We start from the raw sequence: 14,924 nt of genomic DNA on the forward strand, positions 1-14,924 counted from the left end.
TCTTATTATTTATATACGTATACATATACATATATATATATATATATATATATATATATAGCAAGTTACAGTAAACAGCACACTGACTCTCAAGAATATGGATGCTAGGTTGTTGGTCAAGCAATTTTAACTGTATAAAAGCAGGTAGTTGCCTAAACAGCATACTTGCAAATGAAGTATAAATACCATTTTGTCAGAATAGATGTTCACCCACTCACTGTGTTTGGCATTGTTTAGCACCAATGGTCGACTGAGAACAGGAAGATATTCCTTTGAACAAATCAAGGTTTTCAAGTTAGCCAAATCAAAGGATTACATTGTAAAATATCCAATGGGATACTAAAAATGGAATTTACATTAATGTCTTTCTAAAAAAGGAACGGAAAGTGTATCTTAATAAAAAGAAAATAAAGAAACAATTATGTTAGTTCTGGATAGAAACAGGATGCAAGAGTGAGTTTATATATAGACTAGCTATTTGAAAAAGTATAAAAAGAAGAAAAAAAACTACGAATAAAATCAAGAATAGTCTTTCTTATGATGTCAGTCAGGTCCATTTAATATCTGTGTATAGTAAAAAAGAGTGTAGAGTAATAGAATTGTCTACATGAGAAATTAACACTGAAACACGAGTGCCTAGTAAATTATGTGAAATTTATGGACATTTGGAAGCTTATGATAATGATAGAATATGCAACAGAAATCAGCTAACTTGCTGAGAGATAACAGATGCTTAAATTCGTTCCTTACTATATGTATCCTCAAGACTGAGATAAAAAAAAATATATATAAAGCATTTGGTATGAAAATAGTACTCCATTATCATAAATCTATAAATTGAAAGAGGCTGTCCAAAACTTCAAAAATTTAGGCTTGTGAATTCAGTATATTCTAACAAACACATAATATAGCAAAACAAGTTTTAGTATTATGTTAGACTCTAACAATTTTTAAAGTTGATCTTGAAAGTATTGTTTTAGAAGTATGAAAGATGTGCTGAATACTATTGCACAACCATAACTAGAACTGGAAACAAGAATTTTATACAAAAAGTCATCAATATAAATGTTTATTTTTGTTTAGATGAGGTGAAGAAAAGCATGAACATTAATGTAGTGAAGAGAACATTAAGCTATTTATAAATTAAAATTTTGGAAAATTTTCCCAAGGTTTTAATGATTCTCAATTAGTTTTAGATTTTATTGAAACTGCTTCCTTTCAGATTTAAAACAGACTACATATTCACAATTTTCACCAAACAGAAAAATAACATATACTCAAAGGGATAAACCAGACAGTTGATATATTTCTGACAGTATTGGAAACTATTTCATACACTCGTCATGATATAAGAAAATGCTTCAGAGTTATGACTTGGTAGTTTCTATGTGTAGAAAAGAACAAATACTGTTTTTGATGAAAATGTGATTGTGCTTTTCCTTGCAAAAAACACAAAAACAAATATTAATGGACTTAATCAGTAATGCAATCAATGAGTTGATTAAAAAGCAGTTAGAAAATGAGAAAGCTGATGTTGTAATGGCAAAAACCCTTTCCCAAGATAATAAAACACAGATAAGAGACATCTGTTATGTAAGGGGAGTGATCAATACATAGTGGCATAGTAAGTGCCAAGATTGATTGGGAGATGCTCAAAAGAAAATATTTTGATATTTATAGGATTTTCTCTTCACAAAAAAGGTATAAAAGAAGCAATAAATATAGATGATCAACAAAGTCTAGAAAGAAGAGCCAATATGATTAGATATATCTATAATATAAATAAAAAAGGATAGACTGTTTAGATAAGCTATAAAAACAACTAGCAATTATGAAGATCAGATGTTTTCTGCAAGAGAGAGATAACTTCAATCACATAGACATTCAGGAAACATGTATAAGAGTTGAAGTGAACACAATTTGTGGATCAAATGATCAGTGGTTATCAAATAGAAATACTGTAAAGCTCAATATAAAAACTCACAGCAAAGTTGTTTAGGTTAAGACATGATAACAAACAACTATCTGAAGAGAGCTGATGATTCTATAACACAGAATATGGATACAAAAATTTTGATTGATACAATCATTAAAAACAGAATATTGCAGCAGATTCAGTACTCTGTTACTCTCTCTCTCACACACACACATACACACAATACAATACACACACAATACAATATATATATATCTTAATATATAAAAATATATATGAAGTAAATAATGATTGTAAAGCAGTTTTAGAAGCTTATCATCAAACTTTACCAAATTGCAGACTACTTCCCATCACTGGAATTGGACACATGTTGGCGAGTCATCATCATTTAATATCCACTTATCCATGCTGATACATCATAATATTACAGTATATACAGACAGAAAATTCTGCAAATTTGCAAAGTTGATGGAAAACTTCCTAAATTGTTCAATAGCCCCATCCACCTTACACACTATAGGTGTAGTTTAATATTCAATTTAAAAAAAAAATCAATACACTTTTGAGATATCCAACAATTTATCATTTCAAAATGTAAAACATTTTATGTGATATTTTAAATTCCAAAAGCCATAAATGTTACAAAATTGCAAATTAACCTACCAGCATTACAGGAATAACTGGTCATGTAACAGGACTTTTTGACTACTTGAACAAATATATTAGAAAGTAGAATAGGGATTTAGAATATATTTAAAATCATGTAAGCACATACCTATACACACACTGAATTCAGTTATATGTGCAGGTTAAGTTTTATGAGACTGACAATCCTAGCATTAATTCTTTTAATTCTCTTTTGAAAGGGTCTGGCAACAATTTCTTTTCTAAATTATAATCTAAAACATTTTTAAAAAAACCTTTTAAAGAATTAACATTGCTTTTAAACATTCCCTTATATCTCACAAATCAAATAATCATTGAGCACTTTTCTCTCCTTCTTATTAAGTTATGAGATACATTTTGCAATTGTTTAATTGTATTTAAAGCTTCAATGTGTGGTACAGTGGCAAAATTGGTTGAGAGTTGAGCAAAATACTTTCTAGTATTTAGTTATGTCACTTTATGCATTGGTTTTCAATTATTTTTTAGTGAGTTGATTTTCATACAAACCATTGAAATGAAACTGGAACAGAAGTTAGGCAGCTCGCCTAAATGCACAATACACTGGCATGAATAGCATTTGAATCAAATTTAGATGCGCATTAACCTTGCAATTATTTTACATATTATATAAGAGATTGGAATTTAGAAATAAAATATCAAATTTCATAGTTATGTTTGTTTTTGAAGATTTCATTTGAAATTTAAACAATTATAACTAATTTTCATTAAATAATTATTTGCTCAAACTAAATTTTGCAGTAAATTTTGATGGTTTGGGATTTAACTGCAATTGTCAAGTTAATCTGCAATAGATATACTACACAATAGCTTCTACTGTAAATAGTTAAATATATTATCAAACATATATATCATATAAATTGAGCATTTCTAACAGTCTTTTAATGAAAAGTATGTTAAAATTATTGTTGCATAAATTTTAAAAGTATTTAGAAAAAATTTTTGTATAGTTGACAAAACTGAAAAAAAATTGTATAATAGGCTATATTTTCAAATAAAAGAGTAAAAAAATATGCATTTTAAATTTATACATATTGTTATAGATCTTTTCATAAATTTCAAATTATTCACTCACAGTACAGTCAAATGAACATTACTTCTAATGTAGAAACATGTAGATCTATCATGTAAATCTATGATTAGTTGTCTATTAGAGTTGAATACATGGCTAAATTTTCATTTGTTTAGCAAAGTAAATACAAATGACTTCATACCTTTAGATTTTTGTTCTAAAAATATAATGCCTCAATGTATGTTACAACAGTCTTCTCTTCTTGGTTACTAATCTGCTTTAAATTAATCCATCAGAAGGAACCAGATATAAGCCTAAGGTCAGCTGAAACATGGTACAAACAAATTAAAGGAACAATGATGCTATGTTTAAAGAAAATAACTTACATTAATATTCATCAGAATGTTTCAGATCTAATACAGTTATAAATAATCATAAAGATATACATTCATATTTCTTTCCATTTCATTTTTAAAAAAACATTGCAGCATTAGATGCTTCCAGAAAAAATTTTTTAGATGTATGATAAAAACCTTTTGAAGCACAGTGGATTTAACCTCATGATAGAAACAAATCAAAGAATTATAAACCTATTCTTAATATTGGTAAAGTCATTTTCATTATGAAGTTTTGTTTACTGAAGAAAATAAGTGGATATTAAAGGATATTATGACATCTGGTTTACTGGCAATAAGACTGTAATCCTGTCCTGTTCTCTATGAAATTTGGAATATACCTGTAGACAAATATATATAATTACTCTTCAGTGATATCTAGTATAACTACTAGTGTATACTAATGTATTAATGTAGTATAACTACTAGTGTATACTAATGTATTATTGTAGTCCCAGTGACGGGACTAAGCAGTTGCTCAAACAATCACTAAAGCCAACTCAAATCGTTAAGAGGCTTCTACGTAGACACAGAAGCCACTAAGGGAGCATGTACATTGTTTCTTCATCTGTTAGAGTTAGCAACAAAATCTTCCTCAAAATTCAATTAGTAAAAATTTTAAAAATTTAATTATGTGTTGCTAAGAGGACAAGCAATTTGATTTCATAATCTATAAATTACAGAAATAGCTCCAATAAAGTACAAAGTTCTAGTGGTATTCAAATTAATACTAGGAGTATATTTCATACCACACAGGTTTTACAAGCTAGAAGAAATAGATATTTTCACTATATGGGTAGAAATAAAAAAGAATAATAATAAAAAAAAACATCAGAATTGTGATAACTATGATTTATATAGGAGGTGCCGGTGGCACGTAAAAGCACCCACTACACTCTTGGAGTGGTTGGCATTAGGAAGGGCATCCAGCTGTAGAAACTCTGCCAGATCAGATTGGAGCCTGGTGCAGCCTTCTGGCTTGCCAGTCCTCAGTCAAATCGTCCAACCCATGCTAGCATGGAAAGCGGACGTTAAACGATGATGATGATGACAACATTTGTAAATGTTTTATTTGTATGATGTTAAGTAAAGATCATAAAAAAATATTTAGTATGAAACTAATGGTCACCATTATCTAAAAAATATATGACCAACATCATTTTGCTAAGCAAGTAACTAAGATAATCATGTTAAATGCAGATGTGAAATAAATATACAAAAAGCTATCAATCAAGAAGATTATCATAATATATTTGCTATTGGGCTGATTACTGATAAAAAAATATTTGATTTAAAAACTAGATTGTACTATAAGGAATGGAAAAAAATTTTAGCCTAATACCTCTAAAACAAACTTAAGGCATTTTTCCATGTGTTATCAATTTAAATTTATTTTCCAGTTAATACATCTCTTTCGACTGAAGTTTTACCAGAATGTAAATATACTTCTTTTTTATGTCTTGAATCCCAAAATAATGATTTTGTTCAGAAAAAAATACATGACAGCAGAGATCCCTGTTTTGTTACCAAAAGGAAAACCTTTCTTTCACCCATTATGAATACAATATAAAATTCAAAGGCTAGAAATGTACTCTCAAGAACCATACAAATTGTTCATAATCATCAGTTGTTAAAAGCTCAAAATGAATATGACACACTCTCCACATAATATATGCAATTATTAATATTACTAACTGTATAAATGAATTTCTTCATTCACAATGAACATAAAACTGTCAATTGTGAAGCTATTATATATTGTTAGAAACTTATACTAATAACAAACCACTTATTCTTTAGTATATTTAACCTTCAGATTTTCATACCTAATCTCTTCCACAGCAACATTTAGTTGCAATTCAGTGACAGACTTCACAAGGTGAGCCAAGTGTTGGCACACAGAACCTCTCAAAAATCTGGTCCTGAAACTTTCTGATGGCTTTATTCTTCACTAAAATAGTTCATTATGAATATGGAACAAATGGTTCTACAACTGAGCTGGGTGGGACAAAAATTCAAATTGCATCCTATCAATTATATTTTGTACCTGTGTTACAACCAACCTCTTACCATTTTTATTACTTAATTAAAAAAAAAAATTAATAATATCATTTTGTTTTGTTTTAATAACAAATGACAAAGATGTTCCTATATCAATCCAATCCAATTTAAATGTGCTAAGAATATAAGAAAACATGGGGTACAGACACTTAATTATTCTATGCATATAATTTAATTTATTATTTTCCGATGTACATTAAAAGTCAGGAGTTTAATATATATTAATTGTAAATTAAAATTTCCTAAAACATTTTAATAGAAATATTATCATTAATGGATCACTAACCAGATTTAAGTATTATCATACAATATTGAATATAGTGTTTTGTACAGGAGTGAATTGCCCAAATGAGCACAATTTTGTAATAAAAATGTAATTTTAGTTTTAGCAAAAGAACTAATGCCTTTTTAAGGAACAAAATAAAGACAGCAAAGTTTATAATTCTAAGTTTTTGGTAATCACCTTACCAACTATATCTTTTGTTGCTTTATGGTTTACTATAAAGAAAATTTAAATGAAAACAACAAGTGGTAATGTAATATGTGACAGGTGCGTTATTAAGAGAAAGTTTATTTTATAAAATATTGCTTTATTAAGAATACTGCTTTGTTTATATACATATGTATATACATATATTTATTTATTTTATTGACCATATACACTCAATGTACATGTTTTGTTTGTTCACTGGTTTTCTGAAGTATAGCACTTGAGGGATGACTCTCTCATCCCTAGTTCAATTCAGGCATGTGATATTGATAAGCCACAAAAATGGTGAAATACCATCACTCCTGAATTCGATCGGAGGCAAGTTGTCTCACCTGTCTATGACTTCCAGGAGTTTTAATAACAATGAGGAAGTCCTCCCCTAAGCACTATAGCGCACCGAAATGGCAAACAAACAAAACACATACATGGAGCATAGGCAGTCAATAATAATTTTCTCAACACTAACACTGTTTTCAATTTGTCATTGAGTATATATATATATATATATATATATATATATATATATATAACAGTTGATATTGAAAACTGGCATCCATCAGAAATTAACTAATTGAAGTCAATACTTGATGGTTAAAATATTAAGGCTGTATTTACTTTTGCTTTAACTAATAAAAGAAGCCAGTTTAAAATATCTTAATCTCAAAAGTTTATACAAGAAACAGGAACTCATTGTAGTCAAGAGACCAAAAGAGAACTTCTATGTGACATTCAAGAGATATTGTCTTCAAATCAATCCTTTCCATCTCAAAAGAAATCATATAGTCCTAATTTCCTCTCTAAACTGATGGTAGATGGTTAATGCTTGGAACATTTTTGAAAAATACTGTTTATCAGAACCAAACAGGGGTTAAACAATGACAACATAAATATATCAACAAAAAGGATATATTATTGTTGAAGATCCTGTACAGAAGACATTTGACATATAGGAAAATATGCTAATTCACATTTCCACATTTTCTCATATTTCCAATGCACTATTCAAAAAATATCTAAATATGATTTCTTATGTTGTGAATTATTACAGTGGTAGAGGATAAAAAATGGCTATTTCTTTCATTCAAGTTTATCTTACTGTTTTTAAGGAAAAGAAAATCATTCTAGAAATCAATTTGAAGACTCAGTTACCAAGAACTATCAACCGAGTCATGGTGTTCATAACAATGCAATTTAAAACAAAAACAATTTGTGTTTATAATTTATTAATCAACATGAATTAAGTAGGGAAAAATTCTAACATGAAATTATCATTCTTTTATGCACAATGCATATTTTAGAAAAACAAATTTGCAAGGAATAATTTGATGTATTATATATTTTATTTAGTTTTAGTAAGAGCCATTCTACTTTGTCTGCACCTTATATCATAACTCATGCCCAAGCAATAGAGGTAGAGTGGTTGGAACTATGCAAACACTAAATTTTTTAACAACATGCCAATTGTCATAACAATAATGTAGATTAATAGAAAAAGTAAACAACAAAGCATTAAGATATCTAAAACCATGATCAATTTAGGCTTTATCTAAAGACAGCATATCTATTCTTCACTTATTGAAAAAATAAAAGTTCTATTAATTATTAAAGAAAAAGAGATTATTTATTTTAATATTACTGAAGGCTCTCAAAATTGGTATATGGTGAAATCTTCCTTGAAATAAATTTTCATGAGAGAGAGAGAGAAAGAGAGAGAGAAGCCTCACTGAGAAAAGACTTAGATTAGCAAGTATGATAAAACAATGGACATCTTAAGAACAATGCTTTTATACATAGATAAACAGAAATTTTAGATCAAAAATTCAAAAGTCAACATTCACCTAATTATAAGAAAATGTCATGAACATGTAAAGGGAAATTTTCTATCCAAGCCTTTAAATTCCTTTATTTTAATTTATTTGGCTGTGTTAACAGTTTTAACTACTCTCAAAACATTTTAAATGCAACTGCTTCATGTGCTTCATGTTTGCAATGGATAAAAAAAAAAAAAAGTAAATGTTCATCTAGGAAAATAGCATATCTATCTATAATGTAATGGGAAAATGATAGATAACAAAGTCCCTGAAACCTCAAAACAACACAGTACTTTGGATGTAATAATGCTATTTTGTAAAATAGAACATTTTTTAAAAAGCAACCCCTCTTTAATATTTCATCAACATTTGTTTAGCTTGCCAAACAATGTTCAATCAAATGTAATTGATTAATGTATAAGGCATCCCATTTATTCAGCTATTGTAAATTACTAGTATTTGAGTTTTATATTGTTATAATATCTTCATATAAATTATCTGTCAAAAAAATTCACAGAAAACCTTTGATATCTGACAAAAGGCTCCATAACTAAACAACAATTCTATTGATTGAGTAAATTCCAATGTTCTCATTATTATTATTATATACAACTTATTTCTTATACACAAACTGTTTAGCAATAAGATTTTAGAAGTCCAAATGACAAGCCATTAAACAGGATTTTTCTAGCTCTAATTATTTAATAGATTTTAAAATTTTATTAATATTTTTTTTTTTTTTAATAGAGAATTCCAGTTATGCATTCTGTTTATTCTTTATATTAACAAAAGTATCCAGTATATGGACTATTAGCAACAGCTACCAAACTACTCATTTGTTTTAGAGATAGTTTTGATGATCAACTAGTCAATTATTTTAATTCTACTTTTAGATAGTTTCAAAGTAAGACAAATATTCAGTGCATGAGTAAGCTGAACTGTGAAGTAGAAGTATTTGATCAGAAGTCAAAACATACAGTAAGTCTAGATACTGCAAAGAAATTCATCTGGATGTGCTACCATTCCTGCTAATTAGTCTAATCATGAAGTAAAGTAGTGTGGTCAGGTAATACTACAGCACACACCTTAAAAGTTAAAATGAGTGCTTTTATAAAATTATCCTCCAGACCCTTTGCTTTTCTTCCTACATTCTAAATATGCAACAAAATTCTTGAAAATTCACAATGATTATGAAGTTAATTTTTGTTTTAGCTGAAGAACTATAAGCTTGTGCCTCTTCCTTGTATTGTGCCCTGGGGAAAACAATGTAAAATTAATTCTATATTATATATGACAATTTAATGCTGGCATCTGATTTTTACGTTGGGGCCAGTTTGAATCAGAATATTTTAAAAGTTGATCATGATACTTTTTGAAATGATAAAAGGAGGAAACAATGATAAATAGAAAATATAGGGATATTAATTTTTGAAAATATACATATACTTGCTTTTAGTTACAGAGAAGCCACTAAATTATGATAACTATTACCACCACCAAAAATGATCACACCCAGTCAAATATGCACAATTTCATATTTGAATAATAATCCTGAAAGCAATTCCACCATGCCATTATCATTTTATAAATCAATTAGAATAATCATCTTTATTTTCTAGCAAACCAAACAAAGAATACAACTAACATATAGTAAGGGAGTATATGTTCATTTTTCTCAAATAATGAATAAATGTATACAATTAACAATCTCAGATTTAATGGTGAACAATATCTTCATATAAATATACATCAATATGTATACACAGGTAATTTTATTTGAGTTTAAATCTCAGCTAAATTTTTTTTCCTTTCATTTGTTTGTCAAAAAGTAAAACTGATATATATTTACATTCAAAATAATTTATCTGAAATATTTTTTTATTTTTATATATTTGAGAAAAGTTTACATCATCAGAGCCTCCTATAGTAGTGTATTCCCAGTTTTGTGATATATATGAAAGAAACAGTATTTACTATAACATTTCTAAAGAAGTTAATGATTCTTATAGAGAGAAGACATGCCAATGTTGTTTTTAGCAGAAGATAATGAAAAAGAAACCATTAACATTTCTTTAAAAGAAAACAGTGGGTATTTGCAGCAGTAGAAGCAACCCTAAACTTATAAATTTTGTCAGCTATATAAGTATTAAGTGTTACCGAACGGTCTAATCCAAGAGACCAATGAAAGTAGTAAGATGCTGTTCCTGGAGGACCACCCATATGTTTCAAAAACTCCTGTAGGTAATATAGATGCAACAAAATATTTTTATAAAAATGTTAACAAAAATTTTCATAAAGTGAAAGTCTAACAAAAATCCACAGGAAAGAAAAACCTGAGAAAAATCTGGATAGAATGGAATATTATAAAATTAGGTTAAATAAAAAAAAATATTAAAGTATAAATAACAATACATTTCTGATATGCACCTGGTTTGATATTGACTGAAAGAAAAGTTTTAAATATTTATAGACAAAATTTATAAAAAATGTATTTTTAAAATAACAATTACAACATGATTTTTCATTTAAAACCAATCTGTGAGATCCATAACAGGAAGGATTGGGGTGATAATTGGTGCAGGTGAGAAATAAATGAAATAAGCTGGGTAACTAGCATAATATGTGAAAAAGAATATATAACAAAAGTGCTTGAAAATTTGGTTTAAGAGAAACTGCTTTAGCCTGATGTAATTATATATACTTGAATAGTAATTTTGAGAAATATATTGAAGTTGATATAACTAATTAAAGATTGGAATATTCTTTTCAAATACATTACTGATATGCCTGTTCTATGTTAGAAAACAAAACTGATTAATAAGTTTTAGATTTTGTTTTAATACTTGAAAAACTAAAGATAATTTTAAACACGAATAAACATAATAGCATTAATTTTTATATGTATAAACATTTTCATTTCCTAAACAGGAAAAAATTTCAGTGTCATGTCTAAATTTCAGAAATCCTGAAACAAATTCTGTCTATAAGGGTAATTTAATCGTATCTAAATTATTATGTAGATTTAACTAAACAATTCTTTTTAAATTAAGGAAAATAGATTTTTTTTAAATATGTATTTTTTAAAAATATGTATGTAATAAAAGTCGTAATTTTTTCTATTGTTTTCATTTTCTAAACTATTTTAAAAGCATTAATCATGTACCTATTTCATCAGAAGCCATAGATGTACATCAGTAGTTCCCAAATATATTTTACAATATAGAACAAATGAAAATATTTTGGCATACATAGTGCATAAAGTCAATGTAGTAAAACAGGATTTTTATTTTAGTCTAGTTTGAACTACAGAAAATGAATAAATATGAATTTTATTCAATAAATAAAACAGAGTCTTCATGATTCATCATGATTTTTAGATTGAGAATTTAGTTTGTATTTTCATATTTTAAAAATATAATTCCATTATTTTTGTAATGCATTTAACTACATTTCAAGACACAATAGTATGCCACAACACATTCATGAGAAACCTCTGATATACATTACTTTATCATTTTTTTTTTACGTTTTGTTATAAGCATGCAAGAAAAACTAAACTTCTTAAACATAAGATGGTTCACTGAACTGCTAAATATGGAAATAACAAGATGTTTGTGCACTCAACTTATGGGAATATATTCCATCCAATGGGATTGTTACAATTGTAGTTTCCAGAAGTTTGTTCCATTATAATCTTATATTACGGATGTTAAATGATAATATGCTGATTATATTATGTATTTTCTATCTATCTATCTAAGGAAAATAGAATGCACACACACACACATATACTGTCTATTTTGGCATGGTTTCAATAGCTGGATGCACTTCCTAATGCCAACCACTTTACAGAGTGTACTGCGTACTTTTAAGGTGGCATTGGCACAGGCACTTTTATGTGACACTGGTATATATTATCAAAGGAAAATAGATAATACACCCACACACATGTATGTATAGCAAGCTATGACAGTTCTTTTGGTCGCTACTATCAGGCACCAAACATGTGATCTAATGAGGGTTTGAAGTGAATAGTAACCACTCTCTTGACTTGAACTGTAATATATTTTACAATTTTACAAGCAGTTTACAATTCCAAAAGTGCAATTCCAGGCTTGATACACTTTTTCCCTTGTTAAAACTAATGCTTTATAAACAATAGTTCAAATATTACTTCCTAGTTACCAGCATAGCTTTCATCCTGTTTAAACTGGTCGTGCTAAGGTAATTTTCATTTGGTACAAACAGCAAGGTATTATCATTGTTTTCACAAATATTGGCCAGATAATCAATGAAAACTCAGAATAGGAGTAGGTCAAGTAGAGCCATATGGAACTGATGCAAATAAGATAATAACATGGCTGATGTAACAGTCTATACCAAAGAAGATAGAGACTCAATATGAAAATTGAAACCAGCTTAGGAATAAAAAAAAAAAAAAGACATCACCATTTAATGTCTGTTTTCCATGCTGGCATGGGCTGGACTGTTTGACAAGAACTGACCAGCTGGGGAACTTCCAATTGTCTATATCAGCATGGTTTCTATTGCTGGATGCCCTTCCTAAATCAACCACTTCAGAGTATACTCGGTTGTTTTTTATGTGACACCGGCACAGCTGCTCTTTATGTGGCACTAACTTGGATGCTTTGTATGTGACACCAGCATGGGTACTTCGTATGTGACACTGGCACAGGTGCTTCGTATGTGACACTGGTACGGGTGCTTCATATGTGACACTGGCACAGGTGCTTTGTATGTGACACCAGCATGGGTGCTCCTTACATGACATTGGCACGAGTGCTTCATATGTGACACCAAAACGGGTGCTGCTTACATGACACTGGTATGGGTTCTTTTTACATGATACCAGCATGATGGCTTTTTTATGCCGCCATCACAAGGGCTTTTTATGTAACATTGGCATGAAGGCTTTTTATATGGCACTGGTACAAGGGCTTTTACGTGACGCTGGCACAAGTGCTATTAATGTGACACCAGCACCCGCAAGCCCTCAAGAGAAGGACTTTTTGGCTGAGAGAGGGATGTAGAGGATATGCCTGCATGTATGGATGGTCATAGTTTACTTAGCTTTATAGGTCTTCTCAAGCAAAGCAAACTGCAAGAAGTCTTATTCCCTTGTCATCTCTGTGAGGCCCAAAGTCTGAAGATCCTTCCTCACTACTTCATACCCCATCTTTCTGGTTCTACTCCTTCCATACATTCCTTTCACAATTAAAGATCAGCATTTCTTATGCAGCTGTCCTTAGCTAACTGATTCTCCTGAAGTTGCCTTATCAGGAAGAAAGCATCAGTAGTGCTTCTCTCTGGCACAAAACCAAACTGCATCTCATTCAAGCTCATGCTCTTCCTGATTAGTTGAGCTATAATCCTCATTGTAACTTTCATCACCTGGTCCAACAATTCGATACCTCTGTAATTATTTCTGTCTAAGGTGTCACCTTTACCTTTGTAGCAGTTGACTATAATGCCACTACACCAGTTATGGGGCATGATTCCCTCATGGATAACCTAATTATCTGTATGGGTGAATAGGATCCCACTCCACTAGATATTTTACACATCTTAGTGGCAATTCCTGAAGGACCAGGGGCTTTCCCTGCCTTCATTGCTTTATCTACCAAGCTACTGTCAATTCGGATAGCTGGTCTCTCTTTCGGATCCACATTAGGCAGATTCTCCTTTTCTCATGCATTCTCTACCTTTAGCAGCCTTGCCTAGTGGCATGTCCAAGCCCCTTTCTTTGCAGAAACACTAACTGTAAGTGTACCATCACTCATGCAAACACACTTCTCATACTGCCATTGACTAGAATGGTTGGTCCCTTTGCTAGGCTCACATTTGGAAGGCTTTCTTTCTCCCAAGTATTCCATGTTTAGAAGCCTTTCTTGTCTCTTTTCCAAATTACAAAGTACAAATGTACCATAGTCCATTTGTATACACTTTTCTCTTTCACAACGTCTCAATTTTCTCTCACACATTGTCTTGCAATCCAAAACACCTTAAGCCACTGGTCCTCATGTCACAGAACATTGGCAAACTTCTTCCTTTCTGCTTCTCCCCTCGCTAAATATGCTGGTCTCCTAGCTTCCCTTCTAGCTACCTAATACAGTTCTTACTATTACCACTTTTCCAGTCCTTCCAGGCCCTTTTCTTCACTCTAATGGCCCTGTTCGATCTCATGTTAGAGGGAACTTTGCACCAGCTATAAATTTGGTAAGTGACCCTCATTAACTTATCCTGTAGAAACCTCCAGTTGTCCTCTATGTTATATGTTTTTCTCACTCAAACTGTGATGACCCCAAACTTATTGGAGTCATATCCCTTGAAAATACATAAATATGTGTGTGTGTATCATTTAATATATACAGTATTTGAATGAGCTACTATTAGTTTCATGCTGTAAAAACATAAACTGGCAAGCTTAAATATTAACAAAACAGTAAATTATATATATGTGTGTGTATATATATATATATATATATATATATATATATATATATATATATATATA

The 14,924-nt window shown here is 29.8% G+C and overlaps 1 protein-coding gene across 6 annotated transcripts in view; it reads right to left on the minus strand.

Annotated features, from left to right (window-relative positions):
• The window catches only part of LOC106868291 (voltage-dependent calcium channel subunit alpha-2/delta-2), a 207,694-nt gene that overhangs the window by 66,485 nt on the left and 126,285 nt on the right, over positions 1-14,924 (minus strand). For 2 of the 6 annotated variants that reach the window (XM_052969096.1, XM_052969103.1), the window contains one exon: positions 187-270. The exons of 3 other annotated variants lie outside the window; for them this stretch is intronic. In XM_052969096.1, the coding sequence (XP_052825056.1) occupies positions 187-270 (84 nt within the window). Of the gene's footprint in view, positions 1-186; positions 271-10,546; positions 10,625-14,924 lie in introns of all 6 variants that reach the window. One more of the 6 variants, XM_052969102.1, reaches the window with a different exon arrangement.

Source organism: Octopus bimaculoides, chromosome 1, assembly GCF_001194135.2.
Source record: "Octopus bimaculoides isolate UCB-OBI-ISO-001 chromosome 1, ASM119413v2, whole genome shotgun sequence".
Lineage (NCBI taxonomy): Eukaryota > Metazoa > Mollusca > Cephalopoda > Octopoda > Octopodidae > Octopus > Octopus bimaculoides.